Source organism: Micromys minutus (genome assembly GCF_963924665.1).
Source record: "Micromys minutus genome assembly, chromosome: 12".
NCBI lineage: Eukaryota > Metazoa > Chordata > Mammalia > Rodentia > Muridae > Micromys > Micromys minutus.
In genome coordinates this window covers 54,171,879-54,195,780 of record NC_137981.1, presented here as the reverse complement: position 1 = coordinate 54,195,780, position 23,902 = coordinate 54,171,879, and the positions used below count along the sequence as shown (strand labels likewise).

The following is a 23,902-nucleotide window of genomic DNA, read 5'->3' as shown; positions in this document are numbered from 1 at the left end:
AGTTTCACCTCTGATCCAAATATTCCTGCTGTGTTCCTCACTGACTAGGACATTACTCCATGATGGCCAGGAAGCATCACTGTTTTCACAGTCCTTGCCCCAGGCTGTGACTTACAGTCCAGCAGTTGCTCTGAGCATCTCTGACCCAAGTGGAGGTAGATGGCTTGGAATGGGGTTCCTATAGGTTGGGTACCACAATCTGACTGCCCTCACTTGTGAAGGTACTCAAGGGAACAAAGACTGTGTCATGAGTTGGCACCAGGCACCCTCTGTGACTCCACCTCTGTCTCTAGCTTTTCTGAGTGTCCTAGGGCATGTCACAGGTTGGCGGTGACCGAAGGACCACTTCTTCCTGGCTCACATTCACAAGGTGCCGTGACATCTTTGCCAAAGATGTCACGTGTGCAAGGCCTCAGCGACCAGCAGGTCCTAAAGCCAGAAGGCGTTAGTTTTTTGAAACTTGAAGGCCTTCAATGTTACATGTGACTGCCTTTCTCTGGCCATATAAAGATATCGTGTGTCTATAAACATATGTCAAGAACATGGACCCAACAAAACACATAGGTGGTTCTTTTTTGAAAATTTCTGGAAATGCCTGGGCTTTTCCTAATCCCTAAGAGGCCCTGTCTCATAGAGAAGACGTCAAGGCAAAGCTGACATCTTTAGTGACCTCTGCTCTCCATTGCCTGGTGATGCTATGCCTCTTTGTGGATTCTCATTCCAAGACCCCCTTGGCCTGTGTGATTAGGCTCTTCTGGCTAATCTCCCATTCTTATGATAGACTCTGGGCAAAAGCTTACAAGGGACTGGGGGATGTCATTTGTAAATATGAAGCCCGCTATGGTATGCAGAGTTCAGTGTCTGCTCCCTTCTCCGAGACATTCGAGGTCAGTTATTTGTTGGGGCCATGGCAGACATACATGTTAGGTTCAGATTTTCTCCTGTGTATAGTTTGTCTCCCTCTAGGGCGCAGCTTGAGGCCCAATCCAGAGGTCTGCAAGAGGCTACCCCAGAATGACTAGAGAGATCCCTTCCCCTGAGCTCTGTGTTCCTTCCTTCTGTCAGTGACTTTCGCCAGTCACCTCTACCAGTCTGCCTTCCTGGCAGGTCACAATGTCTTAATTAAGGCTCCCAGGTGACAGCTTACCCACTCTCTAGTTTTGGTTACTTCCTATTGCTGAGACAAAAAGACCCAATAAAGGCAACTGAAGGGACAAAAGAGCTTCTGGCTGGTAGTTCCAGACACAGCCCAGAGAGCTTCGCCTCCTAATAGTCCCACAACCTCCGCCAAGCATCTCCACTACCTGGAGACCAAATGGCCGGGCAGTGAGCCTGTGGGGACATGCCCATTTGGGCCACCAAACAGGTGGCCTGGTCAATTTGTCCAAGTTTGTCCTATCCTGAGCCAGAGACTCCAGAGCACAAGGACCATTTGCTTTCAGCCTCTAAGTGTCCCCTGTATTCAGGTTTGGCAAGAACCTTAGTGAGGAGCAGGTGACTGTGTCCCATGGGAGCCTCAGAGCTCACCTGGCTCCTGTCCTTCTCCTCAAAAGGGCAGCGCCAAGAGAGTCTTCAGGGCAAATGGTGTTTGGTCATCATGACTCCAGTCCAAAGAAAGACTAAGTCACATTCATCAGAAGGCAAAATCCCTAAGGAAACACAGGTATTCTGACAATCTGGATGTGTATTTCCAGAACACCAGGTTGGCCAAGGAATCTAGGAATTGAAGAATTAAGGAACTTGGAGGTTTCAGATCTGTCACTGGACCAAGTCCCTTCCTGCCTGTGTGTCTTCAGTAGACGGCTCTGTTCCTGGAGTTTAAGAATTGAAATGTAGGGCTGGAGAGATGGCTCAGTGGTTAAGAGCACTGACTGCTCTTCCAGAGGTCCTGAGTTCAAATCCCAGTAACCACAGGTGGCTCACAACCATCTGTAATGGGATCTGATGCCCTCTGCTGGTGCATCTGAAGACAGCTACAGTGTACTTACATATAATAGATACATCTTTAAAACAAAGAAAGGAAACGTAAATTATCTAAAATATACATTGTAAAAGGAGCTCCTGTCTCCAGCAGCAGGAGATGCTCTTTCTAGGCTGCTGCTTGGGTGCAGCCTTCTGCTGCAAAAATGACATTTTTGGGGGTGGGGACAGGATGAGTGGGTAAGAAGCAAAGCTGGAGTTCAGTGAGTACAGAAGGGAAGTCTGGGGCTAGAAGTGAGGGAGGACTCGGGGGGATTGCAACATTTGGGGTGTAACTAAATAAAATAATTAGTTTAAAAGAAAGAAGAAAACCCATGCTTGTTTAAGCTTGGGCATGGAGAGGCACACAGCCAAGGGAAGGACAGAAGGACATTTGAGGGGGGGGGAGGGCTTTTCAAGACTGGAGTCACTGGGATTTTGGATAGTCCCTTTTATGAGCAAACATAATGGAATGGGGTCATTTGTGAGTTGAAATGGGGTGGGAGGTTCCATGTGTGGATTTTCCCAGAATAGGGTTCACCTCTTGTCCTTTAACGGGGTTTTCCAGATGTGTTATGGCATCAGATGGACAATGGGAAAGGCAATCTTACAAGCCCAGTGGTGGAAGGCGCCATCTTAGCGAAGCCAAGGACAGTCCGCAGGCATGCTGGTCAGCCATGTTGGTCCCAGCTGTGTTTGGGTGGCCATGTTCTTTACTGACTGAATGATACACATCCTGATATCAGGCAGCTCTGTGGTTTCCTACTTCTTTAAGCAAGTAAGCTTTCTCCCCAAGCCTGTACAGCCTGTCTCATTCCCCTCACTTTGGTTGGAGAGTTTAGAGACATCGCCTTTAAGACATCACTTGGAGGTATTGACAAGTTTCTTTACTTCCCTGGGCCTCAGTTTCTTCTTTTGTGGAAGGTCAGGGGTGGGGTGATTTAGACCTGGAGGTTTCCCATGCCTTGGGACTTAGCTTACTATTATTTTCCCCACTGGAGATTTATGTTAACTTGTGTGTATGTGTACGTGCCTACGGCTTTGGGCATGTAAGTGCAGACAGTCAGAGTCTAGGGGAGAGAGAGCTACAGCTTCAGTGTCTGTGAGCCTTCTGATCCTGCGCTGGGAATCTAACACAGGTCCTCTACAGAGTAATTCATGCTCCTACACTCTGAGCCCTCTCTCCAGCCCCACAGTTACTCCTGTGAGCTGCACCAGTCGACTTCAGAGCGCCCTAGAGACAAACGACCAATGGCCACATCGACAGTAAGGGACTCAACACTGACTCGGGTACTTGTGATTTCACAAGCCTGTCTGCAAGGCAGCCCGAAGGCTGAAACTCTGGCTGGAATTAGTGTGGATTCTCGTGGCCCCAAAGCTTCTCCCAGTGGGCATGTCTGAACTTTTGGCTTGTCAACGTGGCATTGTTCCCTACAAAAGTTCACACACACAAAACAGGCAATCAAGGTATAAAACTAATTTCAAAACGCATCGTATTTTAAGTAAGCATTCTACACGTAAATGTTTGCTACTGATGATATTAATAATAACGTGTCATTGTGGCTTCATTTGCCCTTCCCTAATGTGCAATGATATTGATCATTGAGCGTTCCCTAAATACAACAACATTAAAAGTGTTTTTATGTGTTCATTGGCCTTGTGTATCTGCTGTAGAGAAATATCTACCCAAGTCCTTCGTCCCTTTGCTGATCTGGTAACTCTGTTGGTTAGTACATTTTGTATTTTAGCTTTCTATGAGATAGGGAATTAAAATACTAATTTCTCAAAGGCAGAAAAATATCTTCAGAGTCCTTTAATTCTTACAAAGTACCTGGGACTTCTTGGTTCTCCAAGGAACACTCCAGGAAGGCCACAAATCAAACTGAAATCATATTTGTGGAGAGGAAGGTGAGAGCAATACCCAGGGAAAGTCAGGGACACAGCAAGATCTCATTCCAAAGAATTGTCTCCAAGGTGAAGGGAGAGAAACACACGGATCAGCAACGGGTTAGGAGGATGAGGCGAGTTCCACTCTAAACACCTCCTGAAAGACACACTGCGAGGGTCAGGCCATGCTAGTCAGAAGGCCAGGTGGACATATCTGAAGGATGGCTTTCCCAGGACCAACAGACAGTCTCTGGGCATCTGAAAAACCCTTTAAGGATAAAAGGAAGCAAAGCATGCTCCATGCCACCTCTTGCCAAGGGATCCCTTCTGAAGAGGGATGGAGAATTGCAGTTCCCAGGAATCTCTATACCTGATGGACCAGTAGAACCTAGGAAGATTAAATCCTTAGTCTGGACAGATATGCTGCATCGGAGAGCCCCTTTCTCCCAAAATGATTGTATCGTGTGTGTGTGTGTGTGTGTGTGTGTGTGTGTGTGTGTGTCTCATGGAAATGCAGACAGGAATTTGAGAGAAGCCAAGTCTTGCTGGTGTTATGAAGGTGATAGAAAGAGCAGAGAGGCCCCACCCATAGCCCAGCCCTTCTTTGTGGTCAGGAGGGGAGGGTAGCCCCCACTGTGCCTGTGAGACACTGCTCACTTCCCCAGACCCCCAAAGGCAGCAGCAGTGTGAGGGGTTGGGCGGTTTGTTTTCACTCCTGCTTTAGTAGAAGACCTTCTCCAGGTACGAATTCAAGAACATTCCAGTGGGGTCCAGCTTCTCACGGATGTCACAGAACTTGTGAAAGGCAGGGTACATTTTCTCAAAATCCTTCCTGGTGCAATTGTGGGCCTGTGGAAGCAATCATTGGAGGCAGTGGGCTTTGTCCTCACGGAGCGAAGTCAGGCGAGGCTGCAGGCCTTGATCCTGCATTGACACTGCCCCGCACCCCTTCACACCATCAGATCCCCAGACAAAAAGAAAAGGGTCTGGAAAGTAAAGCTAAAAGGCCTTGGAATGCATCCCAAGATACCATGGAGGGCCCAGCTCTGGTCCCACGCCTACACAGGCCTTCTCATTTCTATTTGTTAAGCGGGCGCGCTGATGTCTACCTTATCCCGCTCGCAAGCTCCACAGGAAAATCTAATAAAGGGAAAGAAGTTTCTAGAAAGATTCCCAAGGGGTCCTTCAGGAGCCAGAGCACAGGAGAGGTATTCATTCACTAGCTAGGAGTCCTCAGAGTAACAGAGAGGAGTTCGCCCTCTTGTGGACACAAGGCACACAGCAGTTGGCTATGGGTGTAGAGGAAATGTCTGAATGTTTACCTTTGCCCAGTGGGGCCTGCCTCCAAACTTCTTCATGATGGTCTCATAGGCCAGCCAGTAATCCAGCCGAGGCACATCCTTACCATAGGGCCTAGAGTAGAGAGGAAGAAGGTGGGTTCCGGCTCTGTCCCAGGATATGCTGCCATTGTCTCAGGTGCCTTCTCTGTGACCTGCCCCTAATCTGACCGGTCAGAAGGACAGCACAACCAGGCCAGGTGCCTGCTTACTGCACATCCCCGAGACTTTGCTCCCTCCTGTATTCACCAGCTGGTACCTGGACATCACTGCGAGTTTAGTCTTGGCCAAAGACTGACCCCAGGGCAATGAAACCGAAACAGTCTCTTGCACACGTCATTACTATACACAGGTTAGCCACCACAGTACCCGACAGATGCAACGTATTGTACAGATGTGCAGCCTGGGAAGAGCAGGGGTGTGCAGAAGGTGTGGCATCAGCATCTGTACAGGTGTGATGTTCACTGTGATAAAATTGCTAATGGTGTGTTTGTCAGAATAATTCCCCACTGCAAGCAAACTCGTGACTGTCACACAATACACACATGCACACTATTCATTCATACAGTATTCATATAATATACACATAACACACAGATCCTCAATATAATACTTATACCCAATACTTAAATACAACACACACAATAGTTGCACATCTAATATTCATTCACACACAATATACATATATAATGTGCACAAAATCTGCACAGCCCTCACACACACTAGTCACATACAATCCTCACACATATCACACATGTATAGTACTTTGGCCAGTACCCTGGACGCCCAAGATGACTTCATTCATGTCTAGAAAGCAAGGCTGTGTAACCTAATGGAGGTTTCCTGTCGGGCTCTTGCCAAGCTACTCAGCCCCAAAGTGACTGTTTTCCAGTGCTGACGTCACTGCTAACATTTCAAACACGTTCAGATGCACCCTCATGAGAACTCTCACTTCTTCATTTGCTGGGCCATGCTGACAGCCGACACATAGTTACACCCTCTATGAACGAGACGACTGGTCTTTCAGAAAAATGTTTGTGGCTCTTTGGGGACCCCTAAAAACTGAATCCAGTTGTCTCTGGCTTTGCAAGAATTTGGGGGCCTTACACATTGGGGAGGAATATCCTAGAAAGATCAAGGTGGACATTTTTATTTTCAAAGGCAGAGAAAGCCTGTGTCTCGTGAAAGCATGAATGAGGACTGGCGGTGGGTTGGGCAGATGAAGGATGCATCTTAGCAAGAGACCAGGAAAGACTAACTCCTTCAGGTGCCTTACGCAGGCTGAGAGAGAAAAGAAGGCCAGCCACAGGCTTGGGTTCAGTCCCTGGGATTGACAAATTCATCTACTCAGGCAGGAACCCAGTATCAGGTATCCACCCCTCTTCTGTCGAAAGCCAGCCTTGGAACCGTGCCAACACAGCATGACTTCCAGGCCAGCAGAGAGCCTCCTGGGACGGGCACCTGAGTGAGGACACATCGCTCATCCCGTTATCTGGTCCTCCCCACTGGTATTAATTCGCCGTCACACTGGAATATGGTGATGGAGCAGAGCCTGTAAGTGGCGTACGTCACGGGACTCTAGAGGAGTCTAAGAATTCAAAGGAGTGAGATGCCATCTCAGGCTAAGGTCTGTGTCATCTCCCAATCGAGAAGGTGGCCTCAGAAAATGGCACTGGGAGACTGGGAAGGAGAGGAATCCATTTGCACACAAGGGGACAGCTGCCTACACCCCACACTCTGCGGCGGGCTTTCTTTCACCTGTACATGATGATGTTCATGTAGCAACTGTCCCTTTGGAAGCAGGGGCTCAGCAGGATCTCATCACCTCGGGTGAAGCGCACCTCCACAGGGTAGTGGGCTACCACGTTGGGGTGGGCCTCCAGCATGGCCTTTAGTTCCAGCAGGGCCTCCTTGGTCTTCTCCCTGCCCTCAGCCCAGGAGAGACTTCAGAGTACGAAGGGATTACCCCAATCCTCCTCCATGGCTTTATATAGGGCTCCCAGCCTCCCGGGACCTGAGCCTGGGATGCTCATGGCACCAGGGACTCCCAGCTCTAGAGGGAACCCATTTTTATAGTAGGTCTGGGGGAAATGCACTATCTTGGGGAGGGTCTTACCTGGGGATGGCCCTACCTGGGGTGGCTCTACCTGGGGGTGGCCCTATCTGGGGAAGGTCTTACCTGGGGATAGGCTCTATCTGGGGAAGGTCTTACCTGGGGATGGCCTCTATCTGGGGCTGGCCCTATCTGGGGTATCCCTACCTGGGGATGGCCCAGTCTTGGACATGCTGCTTGAAGCGACACTCGTAGGTGAAGATCTTGTGACTGAGGTTGCTGCTCTCCTTCTTGCAGTTGAACAGCAGCCAGAAGAAGAAGCGGTTGATCCAGCCCACGAGGAATGGCAGGTAGGTGCTGCAGGTGACAGGGCGGAGGGGTTAGGGCACCCAGTATTTACTGTGTCAGCTTCGTGTAGGTACGGAGTGAGTTCTTTTCAAACCAGGCCCTCATTCCTCATCTCCTACCAACCTTGTTGTAGCCAGGCTGGGCCAGTGAGGTGTTGGTCTAGGTAGGGACAGTCCCCCCCCTTCCCCTATCTCACTTTTCACCTACCAACAGCCCTTAAGACTCTGGGCAATGTCACTCCACACCACACAGTAACAAATGCCCATGTCTCAAGGCCTTGTGGGCTAGCTAGGGCAAGGGTGAGCTGACTTTTAATTTTAGCAGGTACCTTCCAGGTTTCACTCCATAAAAAAAGATGCTATTTACTCTCCTTCTGTGATGGTTTATATAGGCTCTGCCCGGGGAGTGGCACTATTAGAAGGTGTGACCTTTTTGGAGTAGGTGTGGCACTGTGGATGTGCACTTTAAGACCCTCATCCTAGCTGCCTGAAAGCCAGTATTCTGCTAGCAACCTTCAGATGGAGATGTAGAACTCTCAGCTCTGCCTACATCATGCCTGCCTGGATACTGCCAAGTTCCCACCTTGATGACAATGGACTGAATCTCTGAACCTGTAAGCTGGCCCCAATTAAATGCTGCCCTTTATGAGTTGTCTTGGTCATGGTGTCTGTTCACAGCAGTAAAACCCCTAACTAAGATGGCTTCTACATTCTGGAAGCCTTGATTCAATGCTGCCAAGAGTAAGCAGCTAAAAGGGACCAGTGTCCTAGGAAAGGGTCTTGTGTTAGACTCTTGTCCCTAGAATCAGTGCTGGGAGCTCCCTGGGGAACTAAAATAAAAGAGAGTTCAGTGTTTCTTGGGCCAAGACACAGCTACCTCCTAGCTTTTGGCTTTAAAAAGTTTATCTTACCATTGTTTTTAAAATCTACACACACACACACAAATGCACACACATGTACATGAACATACATGCACACACATATACATAGAAACTTGCACAGACATACATGTATGTGCATACATGTGGACACACTAATAACTCAAGAACCTGAAAAAGCTGGGGAGCTATCCCAGTAGGTGAAGGATGACCAGTTGTGCCTCTTGGTTGCAGAGAGTAAACGGCACCAGCAAAGGCAGCCTCAGAGGCCTGGAGACCACGACAGAGAGACCCACCCATCTACCATGGATTCAGCTCCCAGGTCTGGGGCTCTGGACACTGGACCAAGTCAGTCACCAGGACAAAGAAAACCTCAGGGTCCTCCTTAGCGGACTTGGCTCTTAACATCTCCCACTGAAGGCTCGTAGAAATAAGCCTCCATTTTAACGGTGGCTTTCTTGGCCTGGTCCAGGTGTAGAGGAGGGGACAGTTACGGGAGACTGGACACACAAGAGCCAGTGGATAGTTCACTTAAAGGTGCACTGTATGGCATATATGTTATGTCTTAAAGAATGTCTCATTTGCCATTGGTCAGAAGTAACTGTGGGTTTTATCGTTTAGATTGGTAACTTGACTGCTGGGTAGAGTAGAGGGTGAAGGTAGGGGTGAAAGGAGGATGGGGGTAAAGGGTGGAGGGGAAGGGGGTGGGAGTAAAGGGTGGAGGGGAAGGGGGTGGGGAGAGGGAGTAAAGGGTAGAGGGTGGAGGGTAAAGGGTGGAGAGGAAGGGGTGGAGAATGGAGGGCTGTGGACAGAACAGGCTGCAATGGGGCCGAGAGAATGAGAGCAGGAAAGAAATGGATGCAGCTGAGGATGTCCCAGTGGTCAGGCTGGACCTGACTAAATCAGCACAAACCAGCACTCTACCATGCCCCACCTGTTCCTGCAGTCCTCCCCCCCCCACCCCCAGGCAGAGCTTCCCACTAGACAGGAGACTTGGAGCCTCAAGAGTCTGAAGAATGAGAGATGTGTGAAAAGCAAGGGGTGATTGCCCGCCTTACACATGATCCTCAGTTCCTGGAGGGAGGATTCATGTTCCCCCATCTCCTTCCATTGGAAAGCTGACCCAGAACAAAGGATCTGGATGACCAATCAAGGGACTGCATGTCAATGACAATGTTCCCCCCACTTCCAACAGCACGCCACGGAATGCATCTACAGTCTCAGAACCACAGGGACACTCACTGGGACAGTGACAAACAGGCCCGCCTCAGTCCTCAGAGCCATCTAGTCTGTGTCTGTTACTCCTTCATGTCTGACACTTCCTACTCTCAGAGGTACCAGAGATATGGTTTGGGTATGGTATTCCCTTCCAAAGCCCATAAGAGCTTCAGCCCAGGGTCTAGGGAGATGGCTCAGGTATAAAAAGTGCTTTCTGGGTAAGAATGAAAGTCTAAGTTCAACTCTCCGGAACCCATGTAGAAAGAAAAGAAAGCCAGGATAGCAGTGTTTGCCTGGAACCCTGTGCTGAGAAGGTAGAGACAAGAATATCCTGGGGCTTGTTGGCCAGAGAGTCTAGTAAAATCTAGAAGCTCAGCGAGACCCTGTCTTAAAAACAGGAGGAAAACGATGGAGGAAAACAGATGCCTGGTGTTGACAGCACACATACAGGTGCTTGCTCTCACACACACACATACACACATGTGCATGTATACACACATACATACACATTCACACACATGCACACACATGTACACACACATGTATACATATGTACACACATACACACACATGCAAACATACACATGCACACATACGCAGATATATATATATATATATATACATATATATATATATGTATACACATACACACACACACATACACACACACATAGAGGCTTAGTCTTTAGCAGGTGGTACTTGAGGTAGGGCTTGGTTGGAGGAATGAGGTCATTGGCAGTGTGGTTCTGAATGTCTATCTATCTTCAGACGTGTCCTTTCTCCCTGCTCCCTTCCGGCTGTGAGGTGATCAGTTCCTCACTGTTATGGGTCTCTGTGTCCAGCCCACAGCAGAGGCATCAATGACAGTGGACTGGAACCTCTAAACTCATGAGTCAAAATACCCCTTTTTCCCTTTAAAATGACTTTCTCAGTTATTTTGTCACAGCAACATGAAGGAGTCCATCCCCCATCCACCAAACCACCCACCCACCAAATCCCTCATCCACCAAAACAGCCATCCACCGGTTAATCACCCATCCACCAAACCACCCATCCACCAAACCACCCATCCAACCAAACCACCCATCTACCAAACCACCTATCCACTAACCATCCATCCACCAAATCCCCCATCCACCAAACCACCCATCCACCAAATTCCCCATCCACCAACGACCCATCCACTAAATCCCCCATCCAGTTTTCCTACCTCTATTCCTGACTCATGTGGACTCACCCACACCTAGGAACACATTCCCCTTGTCCCTCCCAGTCCACTAGCTCACAGCCCCTGAGCTGCCTTATTAAAAATACTTCTTCAAATTCTTCTAATGATTTCCTTTGCTCTTAGAATGAACCCCAAGCTCTGTAGGGGATTCCGAGATGCAATCAGGGATAGACCCAGGAGACAGACTCAATCTGCAGGTATAAAGGCAGGACTCTTCTGATGGCCCGCATCCTCCACAGCACACAGAAGAAGGGACAGAGGTCCTGTGGCATTCTTACCTGGTCCAGAGCAAGAACTCCAGTAGGTAGAACCCGATGGCATAGTCCCAAAACCAGCTAGATGCAGAGGAGGGGGCCTGGGAGGGGTAATACATTATGAGTTAGATACCAGGTCTCAACTGCCTTCTGACTTATTTATGATAATGTCTGATTAGAAGACATGTCCCAGGAGTGACTTCACGTTAGAGGAGGAGGGAGAAAAGTAAGATGACCCACCAGAACTGTTTGGAATTATCTCTTCATAGTGGAACTAATTTCTACCAAGTGGGTCTGAACTCAGGGCAGCAAGCTTGGCAGTAAATCCCCTTCCCAGGTAAGCTATCTTTCTGGCCTGCATTTATTTTTCACGAGACAAAGATGCCATCTGTCCCTCCTTCTGAGATCCTGTGGTATAGATGTCCTTCGGCCGCCCTTCACACCGCTTCACAGTCATTCTACAGTAGTGTCTCAACCTTCCCAGTGCTGTGACCCTTGAGAACAGTCCCTGAGGTTGTGGTGACCCCCAACCATAAAATTATTTCTGCTGCAACTTCATTACTGTGATGGTGTGGACAATCCCATTTCCCTAGCCTGATGAACAACAAACAGATGTCAGCCACTCTGGGATGGGAAGTGTGTTCAGGCTCTGGATGCAGTAAGGATGGAGACTGTGCGCTAGTAACCGGCAGCCCCCTGCTGCAGCCGGGTGAGGTTGAACCCGCACAGCAGCTACCTTGTTGGTGTGGTCTTGGTAGATGATGCTGACGTTCTCACTGTGGGGAAACCAGAGGAAGCGGAAGTACTCAGACTTCTTCAGGTGGCTGTCCAGGTTGTCGAGGACCTGGCACAAGAGGAAACAAAGTGAGAGAAACGATCTTGACCTTCAACTCAGTTTGACTGAAGAACACCTAGGTCTGCGGGCATGTCTCCAGAGACCATTACATCATGAGGGCTCTGACTGAATCAGAGAGCCAATGGACTCCTCGTGTGAAGGAGTTGTGGGAGGTCAGAGGTCAGGCACAGGTGGAGGAAGCAGGTAACTTGCCCTGGTCCCTCCTCCTATTCCCTTTCCCCCACTTCCTACTCTGTCTGCTGTCTTTTCCCATGATGGGTAGGATGTCCTGAAACTGTGAACTCAAAGAAACCCTTTTTCCTTTAGGGAGAGGCTGTTAGTCACAGGAAAAAGTCAGGAAAGCCTGGAGTCAAGGCTTAGCTGTACCCTGGCTTATTTCCCATAGGAGAAAATACTTAAGTTGCCTTAATACTACCCAATAGCATGGTCCAGGTCTCAAAATGTGCTCGGTGTTAAAAATCACTCACATACTTTTTGACTTCCCCCAAGTAACTTAGAGGAGATGAACAACATCTTATCCCAGCTTAAAGAATTATTAGTGTTGTGGATAAATTGGGGTCAATGTCAGCGGCTAGCGGGATTTTTACAAAGCTCAAATGAGATAATATAACCAGAAAGTACTTAAAATGGTACCAGGCATTGCCCTTCATGAGACCAGAAGGAACCATTAGGAAGACAGCCTTCTCTCATCCGGGTTCACTGGCTGTCTTATATGGAATGTGATGGTCTGACTCATTGAGGGAGTCATGCAAGAAGAACAGCAAAACAGCTTTGGAACTTATGAGGTGTGGTCCACAGTCAGACAACCACCATGGCTGTGCCTTGGAGAGGCAGAACTCTGAGGACTACAAGTTCTGAGGACTTTGTGCTGTTGTGGAGTTTCACTCTGCTTGTTGTCCCCACCCCCGAGTCATCACACCCCTCCTAACCGATGAGTTGTATGAAAACTCTAAGGGGGCTTCCAGCCCCTCCTGGGCAGTGTCACTGGCACCTATGGTAACAGTGACTGATCTTTTTTCCAGCATTGCTGCTGCAGCAGATTAATGATTCAACCACCAACCCCAGGAAGAACTGAGAGATGGAGATGGTTAGGTGTCCATCACCCCTAGAAAGAATGTGGAGATATGGATTGTTAGCAAAGTTAGGTTAAGGTGTGTTTGCTAGTGGCTTTGATGCAGGAAATCTTGGGGAACAATTTGAAATTCAGAGAGTCACACTCTTAATAGTTGAGCTAGGGAATTTTTGAAGTTAGGGGAGCAAGAACAATAGCAGCCTGACCAGCTCTGACAGGCTTCTCTTGCTAAAGATGAGCTGGTGATAAGGCCATAAATAACTTCTTGTACCCATTTTGGCCCTCAGTTTCCTGATATGATTTAATGAAAAAATTGTTACTGGGTAGGTGTGCACCCTGAGGATTTAAAGTAGAACTGACTGATTGGTTTTTACATAAAAGTTTGGATTTGTGATTCTTTCAAGATTTTTAGAAGTTTACTTTTTAAGAGAAATAATAAAATAATTGATCCTTTCTTTGTAACCACAAATTGCAGCCTGCCATTAGGAGAAACTGGCTGAGAGAACTACCTTGCTTGCTAACACTTCGTTTATCTATAACAAGTTGCTTAGTTAAGAATGTACGTGGATTCTTGGAAATAATTTGTTTTTCCATTTGTAACATGTAAAATGTTTTATCCATGTGAGGGAATTGTGAAACGTGTCTTTTTCTTACATTTACTCATTATAATCAGTCAGTAGAAGAAAAATAGAATATAATTACATTATAATTTTTATGCAACTGGAAACATTTTGCTGATATATATAAGCCATGGGAGAAAAAAATAAAGTTATTGGAGCTTTGCTTTATCCATCAAATATGTGTATATATGTATATATGGTTGGTAAAATGGCTGGAGCTTGTTGACTATCGCTTCATCTACCAAGTGTGTGAATGTGGGTGTGCCTGTTCCATTCCCGTCCTTGGATCTAGCGGAGCTGGTCTTTGACACTGATTTGTATGCATCTGTTGATATGGGCATGCATATGTATTTTTGTGGTTCTGTATGATCATGAATGGGTACGTGTACATTTTGCATGCAAGAGTGCATGTGTATGCATACGTGTGCATCAGTATGTATACAGTGCAACATGTGTGGGCTTGTATGCATGTGGGAGTCGGGGAGTCAACCTACAATGAAGCTCTAATAGACCCAAGACTTGTCTGCTATTGATTTCAGCGATACGGAATTAGGTCAAAGGAGGCGGTCCACCCACCCTCCCAGACGTGGGAGCAGGAAGAACCAAACCCTTCATCTGCTGATCAAAAGCTCCAGCTTGAGTATCCGTACGGTGTCGCTGAGCTGAGCAGCAAGGCAAAGGGCTGAACAATGCAGCACCAAGCTCTCCTCCTCGTGGTGGAACACGGTCCTAGCTGCCATCCCTTCCTGGACTATGACGGCCCTTCTCTCCTTTACCAAAGGTCCTCCTTTGCAGCTGTCCTCACAGAGGCCAGCAATGACCTCCTGGGATGGTTATGACCTGGGTATTGACCTTCAGTACCCATTACCTGTTGTTCTGGGAACGCCACACTCCCCTCCCATCGTCATTTCTGCCTAGCTAACCCCAGTCTTCCTTGAGGCCACTCTGTGTTCTCAACACCCAAATGCCCTGTCTTCAAAGGGCCATTTCTTTTACATTTGGGAGTGATGGGCCCTCTTGATAAATTGCCTAGGGAGTTGAGGAGCTCTGCAAGTTTTCCTTAAAATGTGTTTCTATTTAGAGATTAGAACCAGACCTTAGCCTGTGGTGCCTTCCAAGGTAAGGAGGTCCTGGCTTGTCCTTTACAGGACAGGTGGGAGTCAATGCCCCTAAGAGCAGCCAGACCACAGTGTTTTGCCTAAAGCAGCTCTCTACCCAAATCCCTCCACTTCCACACGTCAGTAAGCTCTGAGATGCTTCTGGATTTTACAGCCCACCAGGGTTCTGACCACAGTCTCCCTTGGCCAAGGAAGGTCTGGTGAAGTAAGATCTATGCCCCCGATCCCCACCTGAACAGGGCACCAGAGGTCCGTGGGAACTGTCTGAGGGCTGAGACCCTTTGTCAGGATCTCTATGGAGATCCAAAGGTGAGTACCTCCTTGAGGGTGGAAGGGAAGGATGTCTCCTGAAGATGGAACTGTGGTACACACTGCAGGGTGACAGTGAGGATGATGCCCAGGCAGCCCAGGTGCACCCGTGCAGCCTGGAACACATTTGCATTGCTTGATTCAGAACATTCCAGAACTGCTCCCTCAGCTGTCATCAGGGTCAGGGCCACCACCTGGCCATGGGAGAGGTGTCACACGTTAGAGCCCGTTCATTCATCGCCCCACTTTCTGGCTTGTCCTTAGGACAGAGGCCAGATAACATCTACCCCCAGGGGCACCATGGCCAGCCAGCCACACAGCTTCATGCCAGGTCTACCTAGAGGGCATTCTCAGGATGGGGGTGGTGGTGGTGAGGAATGCCACATCTGGCACCAGCTCTCCATGATCATGTGATGTCACACGGGGACCCTGCTGGCTTGGCTTGTCCTCCCTCATTCTCTGGCCTCATAGTCAAGAAGCAGCTAGTCTCCTCTGCCCGGAGATGCTTCAAGGGCACAGATTCCTCAAGGAAGACGCTTGACAAGGCAAAGTGAGTATACACGTGCCCTGAGATGGGACAGTAGATGGAGGGGGGTTCCAACAGCCTTTTCCAGCCATGCGCAGTCTTCAGTATGGGACCCATCCCCTGACTCCCAGGAAATGCTGGCTGGCCTCATCTAACCAGAAACGTAGGGTTTCCAAGGTGCTCATTTGCAAAGTGATGGGCGTCTCCATGGTCCCCACTTCCAGAAGGGCTCTGTCATGGCTATTGATAACTTCTGTACTCAGCTACCTGCTAATTTAGATGGAAATTGCTTCTGACAAGGGCCGTTGGTGGTTGGTTGCTCAGGGAGAGAGGGCAGCTACAGCTGAACTAATCTCGATTAACAGTGACCAGAGAGCAGAGAGGACGAAGTGACAGAAATGGGACACTGTGGCCAGCTGTGGTGAGGGGGGCGACTCTGTGGTTACAGAAGCCAGGACCCTGATGAAGATTTGGGGCCTTAAAAGATAGCTTGGCTGTGAGGTGCTTCATAGGCAGCTAAAGGCCCGTGAAGGTCGGGCCCTGCATCAACTGCTCAAATGACCCTGACAGACCTCAGCAGGCATATGGATCAAGCACCAAAGCCTGTGTGATTGGCCTCCTGCTGAAGCTGATTTGGAGGCTGCCCACCTCTTTTGCTTCTCCATTTTTTGCCTGAATCTGAAATGTCTCTCCAAGGTCCTTGGTTGGTTGGCAGCTGATGGGCCTGGGGGAAGCCGTTAGCACACGACAAACCTAACCTCATCCCTGATCTATGGGCAGACTATAATCTGATAGAGGTTATGAAAAATAAAGACTTGGGATCTAACTGAAAGAAATATACTTTGAGGGGCATGTTCTGGAAAGACCCCTCACATCTCTGGTCCTTTTCTGGCTGCTGTGTGACTTACCCTTCTTCCGAAACCTCCAGAGCCATGAGTAAAAATATACTTTTCCCTTCTTGAAATGGATTTCCTCACATTTTGTTACAGTGCCAAAAAACCAAACCAAAGCAAACCAAACCAAACCAAAGCAAACCAAAGCAAACCAAAGCAAACCAAAGCAAACCAAAGCAAACCAAAGCAAACCAAACCAAACCACCAGCCAATATAATTGCTATCCACATGGCTGTGACACAGAACACGTCCTTTCCTGCATTTCTAGGCCTGCTCAATGGGGATTCCAAGGGAAAGTGACCAATAAATCCTATGTGCATTTTTATGGGTGGCCACTTTAATTCTATTCCCTGATGACCAGTGTGTAGCAACAGGCATGACCAGCTTGACATCAGTTCTAGACAGTGGAAAGAGCTGGGCTCATGTCTTGGGGGTACTGTTAGGCTGTTTCTACCCCCAGTTACCACTGGGCCCCTTGAGCAAAAAGCTCAGCTTTGAGATGGCAAAAGCCATGAAGGCCTCCGAGTTACCAGCGTCAACCGCCAGTCCCAGGCTGTTCCTGACAAAGGTGCCTCTGAACTGACATATGGCCAGATACCATGTCGTGAGTGCTAACTGGTGACCTCAACTCTGTGTGTTCTCTCCCCGTGGATGGGGCTGAAATTCTCCATTTAACCTGAGGGTTTTGACAGCAATGCACCCAGAAGCTACGGGAATCTACTGGTGTGCGTGTACCCAGGGACTGGGATATAGCTTAAGCTTCAGGCTTTGAGTCTTCAAAGTAGTACTCTTAAACAGTTCTCCAGACTGGATTCTCATCAAATGAAGTTTAAGATTCTCGTTGAAGGGCAGGTAGACTCTTACAGAGTGCCCTTATGCCTTTCCTAGGCTCTGCCTCCCCTGCTACTCTGGGCTAGTCCCATCTCCCATCTGGTTTCTGGTTATAACTTCCGATGGAGTAGCCCCTGCCCTGCCTGCCCCTTGCCTTGCACTGCCTGTGAGGATTTGCAGAGCTGGGGATGATGGTGTCCCTTGGGATGGCTAAAGAACTGGTAAACCTGGGACTCCTTCAGGCCTGATAAGGTTTAGGGAAGGAAGTGGTGTTTCTGGGGGCATCTGTCTGAGGCCTAGATGGAGCTGCACCTACCCTGCATGAACACGGGGGACTCACCTGGGTGGCCAGGATGCCGTGTTTAATGCCAGTGTTATGTGTTCCGGTCCCAATGACGCCACCAACTGTCACATCAGACACTGCTCCCAGACTGGGCTCAGTAGATGGAGCAAGAGGGACATCACAGATCAGTTAGGCTTCTCAGGACAATGGGAGCCAAAGATGACATAAGTACTCCTTGGGACAAAAGGCTCTCTTTCTGTCTGCAGATTTCCCTTCACCTTTGATGGCCCAACCTGTGATCAGCCCAAGTCTCAAGGCCCCTGTTTCCGGATCTCCATGGACCATCAGATTAGCTAGTTGGGACATGGGCCAGTTTGCAGGGAGACCTGTGTGTTTAGTCTTTGAGGTCTCTACAACTTAATAGGCCCCCATTTTGCCTGTTTACAAAAGGCGTCTTCTCCCAGAACAGCCACATGGTTTGGCCAAGACTCCTCTACTCCCAACCCACCAGGACTCATGGTACTGTCCTGGTTCTAAACACACAAACATCCTAGCAAGTCTGTAGATGAGCCTCCCTGAGCTAGAAGGGAAGAAGCAGGGGGTGGGGGAAGAGCAGTCACCTGTCCTACTTGGCCTAGGAGAAAGCTAAGCTCCTTAGACTGGGGTCCAAGGCCAGAGTAAATGAGGTAGAACTTAGGGTCCTCTGAAACCTTTCGACACCCTCAACCTGACACTGACTGAACCTATTTCCTGCTCAGTGCTGGTCCGTGTCTGCATCCACCTGCCCCCCGCTGGAGCTCCTTGAAGGTGGGGTTTTGTTTGTCTTTGCCTTCTCCCGGGATCTGAGCAAGGTCTATTCATGTCAGTCATTCTGATCTTTGGAGAGGTGGGGACAATGATTCCAATAGTGCAGAATTGTGGGGCCTATGCCAGGCAGGCCAAGGCAAATGGAACACCAACACTCGATCCACAGAATTCCAGCTAATTCCAGCTGCAGTGAGATTTCTACACCCAAGTTCAAACATCTAGCAGCACTTTCTCCTGGGTAAAATCCGCAGACACGGGGTCACCTCATTACCCAAACTTGACTGCTGTGTTGATGGCAGTCCCTAGCACTAGGATGGGCAATGGCTGACACATTTGGCTGGAGGGACAAGAAAATCATTGCAGGAAGGGTCACCTTGCTCTTCCACCCCTCCAGAGCTGTTTTTACTTATCTTGGGGTGTTGGGCTCTGTGGTTGTATATTACCAGGTGTAAGCTGAGTCCTTTTGGAAAGACTCAGTCCTTAATTGTCTCAGCCTGGTTCAAGACGATTGCTTAAAACTCTGCTAAGCTTGGATCTGTCTCCCCATTAACAAGGGGCAGGACAAGTAAGGCAACCTGAATAGGACCGGCAGAGGAAGGAGGGAAGGGATGTACCCCAAGAAGAGTGACAGTCTCAATGACAGATCCTTGAGAGTGTAGCACTGGACAAGGAGGGAAGAGGCAGCTCCTTCCCCAGGTGGGGCTGGCAGAGGGACTCTTACTTGGACAGGGCCAGGCCATGTTTGTCCAGCTGTGGGTGCAGGTCAGCCAGGAGGATACCGGCTTCCACTGTCACCTGCTTCTTCTCCTTGTTCACCTGTAAGAGCCAGCACAGGCTGGGATGAGCTAGGCCACAGCTGGACCTTTGCTTCCCAGCCAGCCCTCTCTGGGGTGTGAGCATGGCTAGCTTAGCCTCTGGTCAGGTTGAGGTACTTCTCAATCTAAAGGGGGAACAGTGAGCCCAAGGATACAGGGATGTTGGGGGAGGGGGAGATCCCTTCTGCATCCACCTTTCAAGTGGAGGGATGACAGAAACATGCCTCAGCTCCTTGGGGACAATCTCTGAAAATCAGTTCTTCAATACTGTAAGTGGAACCTGGGCCTTTGCACATGCTGGGCAAACCTCTTAGTCAGGGTTTCCACTCCTTGCACATCATGACCAAGAAGCAAGTTGGGGAGGAAAGGGGTTTATTCAGCTTACACTTCCATATCGCTGTTTATCACCAAAGGAAGTCAGGACTGGAACCCAAGCAGGTCAGGAAGCAGGAGCTGATGCAGAGGCCATGGAGGGATGTTACTTACTGGCTTGCTTCCCCTGGCTTGCTCAGCTTGCTTTCTTATAGAACCCAGGTCTACCAGCCCAGGGATGGCATCACCCACAATGGGCTGGGCCCTCACTCTTGATCACTAGTTGGGAAAATGCCTTACAGCTGGATCTCATGGAGGCATTTCCTCAAGGGAGGTTCCTTTCTCTGTGATAACTCCAGCTTGTGACACACAACTGGCCAGTACACCTCTCACCCGAGCCCTGCCTCTAGCCCTTCAGAATACTCCATGCAATGTCTCTTTTCTCAGGAGAAGGAAATGTGAGTCAGACTCTGCCCAGGAACACTTGTGCTAGGATGGGGACTGGGCTCCACTCATGCTTCTGCACCCCATCCACGCCAGGAGAGTGGAACAGACTGTTGGCACGAGGCCTTGTCATTTGGAGGACAGTCTCTGCCTGCTCTTAACCTGGAGACCTGAGCAAAGCCTAAGAACTGGGGAGGGAAGAGACTTGCCTAAGCCCAACTTTCTGCCTGCTGTCCTCGGTCTGACCTCAGCACAGGGGTCACACCAAGGTCCAAGGTCATGTAAACAGAGAAGCCAGTGGCAGAGCAGAGACCGAAGCCACATCCACCCAAGTACAAAACACTTGCTCATTCAGCCACCTGGGGCACAGAGCTTGGAAAATCAATTGCCGGAGCCCAGTCCCCACTAATTAGCCATCAGAGTTAATTACTGCCAGGACTGATGTTTGCTGATAAGCAGCCTGTCAGTTTGAGGAAACACCCACACAGCAGAGCAACCTAGGTATTGCTAGTTGGCTGCTGTGGGGAGGGGGGAGAACATTCTGTGGAACTCACCTCAGGGGAGCTAGCTCCAGAAGGTAAGGACTGGTATCCGAAGCACACATCTTGGGGTCCCCCAAGTAGGCAAGTGGGTGCTGGCTGAACTGCATGGGTAGGATTCCAATAGGAAGCTAGTAGCATAGCTGAGTCTGGGCCCAGCTTTGCTGTTGTTTGCTGTGTGGCCATGGGCAAGTCACTGCCTGTCTCTGAGCTTCATTTCCCTACTTGTAAGCCTAGCTCAGTGCTACTGTGGGTTCTGCTGGATTGATTAGTCTGCTCTCCGGGAACCTAGTTTCTCCATACCTCTTTAACGAGAAGGAATGGAGATGGGGTGGATATCCTCTATGTGGCCACAGAGGATCATGTAGACTTGACAAGTGACCTGAGCAATCCAAGGGAAGGCTCAGGTGACATGTTCAGGAGGGAGGCCAGGGATCAGGGTATTACCCTGAGGACACAGAACAGGGAGACTCCAAGGACCGGGGCAAAGGTTGGAGATTTCATGCATGGAGTCTGGTACACAGATGGAAACTATTGTGCTTGGGAAGGAGGGGTGTCGGGGGCGCCGGTACCTGGAGAACCCGGTTCATTTTGCCCATGTGGATCATGAAGCCGTCAGTACACGCGATGTCTGAAGGCGAGTGGCCGCCACCCACCACCTTCACTTTCTTCTTCTGCTGCTGGGCCAGGGCCAGCACCTGCCAAGACAATACCAGTAAGGCCCTGCTCAGAGGGGAAGCCAGGGACCCTCAGGGCCTGGAGGAGCCTGCAGAGGCTGCTGGCCATGGTGTGGGGGAGGTTGGGGGAGTACCTCTGGTACCAGAATGAGAGCTGGGCTGTGAGGTGAGGTCAGCGAGGACAGAGACACCATTTAGTCTGCAGCTCTTGCCCCTCCTCCCTCTGTAGCCCCAGGTAGCCTTTCTGTGGCAAGCTTTTGGGGTCTCTTGGCAAGAATTTGACGTTGAGCTAGGACTAGGAAGTATGGCTACTCCAGGCTGGAATTTGACATTGGGCAAGGACAAGGAAGTAATCTCAGGGAGGAAGCTGATTTTAGGCCAGAACAAAGAAGTAGGCTTCAAGGCAAGGGTATGACTTCACCTAGGACAGGAAGTAGGCTCAGATAATCTAGTCATCTTTACAAGCCTTTAGAAACAATGCTTATGGGATGTTGTTTATGGCCTAGCTTGTTCCCTGACTATTCGAGTTCTTGGTCTTGTTGGTTCCCTTAGCCTAGAACTGACCCTATTATTACTTGCATGTAATTAAAATGGTATAAAAGCAGACTGGAAGAATTAAACCTGCCTTTCAGCCCCAGAACTGGGTGAGGGGTCATGCTGTGTCATTGTCTAATCATCTGTTTTTATCCTCGCTCCACCGCTGGAGACCTCCATTGACTGACTGAGCTGGCTTGGTCACCTTTCTATTTGGGTCTGGTGTTTTGAGACAAGGTCTCACTATGTGGCCCAGCCTGTCCTCTAGTTAGTAATCTTCTTGCCTCCCTAATGCTGGAATTACGATCTCAGCCATCATATGGGCTAATTTGAAGGCCCTCCCCTTTTGAGACTCAGTCACGGAGTAACCAAGGCTGGTCTTGAACTCCGGGTCTTCCTGCCTTCTCAGGGCTGGGATTACTAGTGTGTGCAGTGTTAGGGATGGAGCCCAGGGCATTTGAGCATGTTAGGCAAGCACTTTCCTGACTGAGCTATATCTCCAACCTCAGCTTAGAGCTTATAAAACAACAAGCCCCATGGCATTCCTCAACAAAACCTTCCAAAGCCATCCTAGTGACTATGGGTGAGCACCCAAGTGCCTCATCTTGGCTACAAGAACTCTTAATCTGTCCCCATGCTGCAGTAAAGGCTCCTGGAGGTAGAAACCAGGGCAGGCTGCGACCCATGAGGGCTGAATCAGGGAGGTTGTGTCTGGAGATACTTGGCAGAAAAATGTGTGGTTCCATGGTTACCTCAATGAATCCACTTACTTCCCCCTGGTATCAAACACCCCATCCAGGTGCCTCAGGTCACACATTTTACAAGTGTGCCACAAAGCATCCCACTGGCAACTGAAAACTGACTGAGGAATGTTGGGTGCACCGCCCACTCCCTATAGTACATTTTTCACCGAGGCTGAGCAAGACATTGTGTCATGCCACAGTCCTGCTTGGACACACACACACACACACACACACACTTTTAATCTTCCCTGGATTCTGCTGGTTCTCCATGGAAACACTAAGCCTTGACTTGTTATCACCACAAGGTCACATGGGCTGCCAGCACATCCCAGAGTGCTCTTCGAGGAGCACACTCCTGGCTCACTCCTTTATCCCCTAATAACCCCATCTCCATTAAAGCCACTTAGCTTGCCAGCTTCTCACCTACTGCTGGTGCTCTTTTCTTGTCTCTTAGGGTAGAGTCCTCAGTCCCTATGCTCATGGTGTCCTTCCCCAGAAAGTCTGATTCTTCTCAGAAAATCGACTCATATATGATGCAAGTGTGAGTATGTCTGTGTACATATGTGTGTGCACAGGCTTAAGTGGGTGCACGGGCATAAATATGTATCTGTGCACCCGTGCATAGATTTATGTGCATGTATGTATGTGTATGTATATATACATAGGTGTGTACATGGGTGTGCATGTGCATAGGTCTACAGGCATGTATGTTCATGTACCTGCATGTGCACAAGCATGCACAGATATGTGCACAAGTTCGTGGAGTTTGTTGCAGAGGTGGGAGAGGTGAGTGCAGACATGGCTGCCCCTGGCATACGCTGTATAGGCTTGGAGTGGGCATAGAACATTACAGCAGGCTGCTGAGCAGACCTGGAGCTGGGGAAAGCAGGACAAAAGGTTTTGTTTGCATTCACCTAACCAGGCCAGCAGGAAGCCCCACATCTAGCTCCTTTCAGAGCCAGGACTGTGGCTGCAGGCTGAGCGCCCCATGTAGTTTCATGGACACCTACCTCTCTGATCTCCTCCACTGATGTGGGCTGGTAGTACATCTCTGGGCTGCAGCCATAGGTCTTTGCCCAATTTTGGAACTGGACCCCTTTGTGCCCATGGACCTGTACCAGGAAGAAAGCCAGATCTCACTCAGCAGGTGAGCAGTCATTGTAAGTCACAACACCAACTCCACAGCCCATAGTCACAAAGAGGAGAGGACCTGGCCACAGCACAGAGCCCCAGCTCCCTTTGTCTACTATGGTTCTTAGGTCAGGGCCACTAGAAAGATCAAACAGCACCCGCTGCTCTGAACCTGGCAGCCCGCACCCTGCTTCCTAAAGTTAGCTTTGATCACTCCTGGTCAGACTGATG

The 23,902-nt window shown here is 49.3% G+C and overlaps 1 protein-coding gene across 1 annotated transcript; it reads right to left on the bottom strand.

Annotated features, from left to right (window-relative positions):
* Positions 1 to 4,566: 4,566 nt before the first annotated feature.
* LOC308427958 (L-gulonolactone oxidase) lies at positions 4,567 to 23,604 on the bottom strand (the record flags this gene model as incomplete). The annotated part of the gene is made up of 11 exons (XM_080926252.1): positions 23,551 to 23,604; positions 21,159 to 21,284; positions 19,198 to 19,292; positions 17,727 to 17,817; positions 15,145 to 15,330; positions 11,898 to 12,005; positions 11,186 to 11,262; positions 7,444 to 7,593; positions 6,942 to 7,106; positions 5,169 to 5,259; positions 4,567 to 4,695 (listed from the first exon to the last, which is right to left on the bottom strand). The coding sequence occupies exons 1-11, from the start codon at positions 23,587 to 23,589 to the stop codon at positions 4,567 to 4,569; spliced, it is 1,257 nt and encodes a 418-aa protein (XP_080782378.1). The 5' UTR covers positions 23,590 to 23,604.
* Between the last annotated feature and the right edge of the window lie 298 nt (positions 23,605 to 23,902).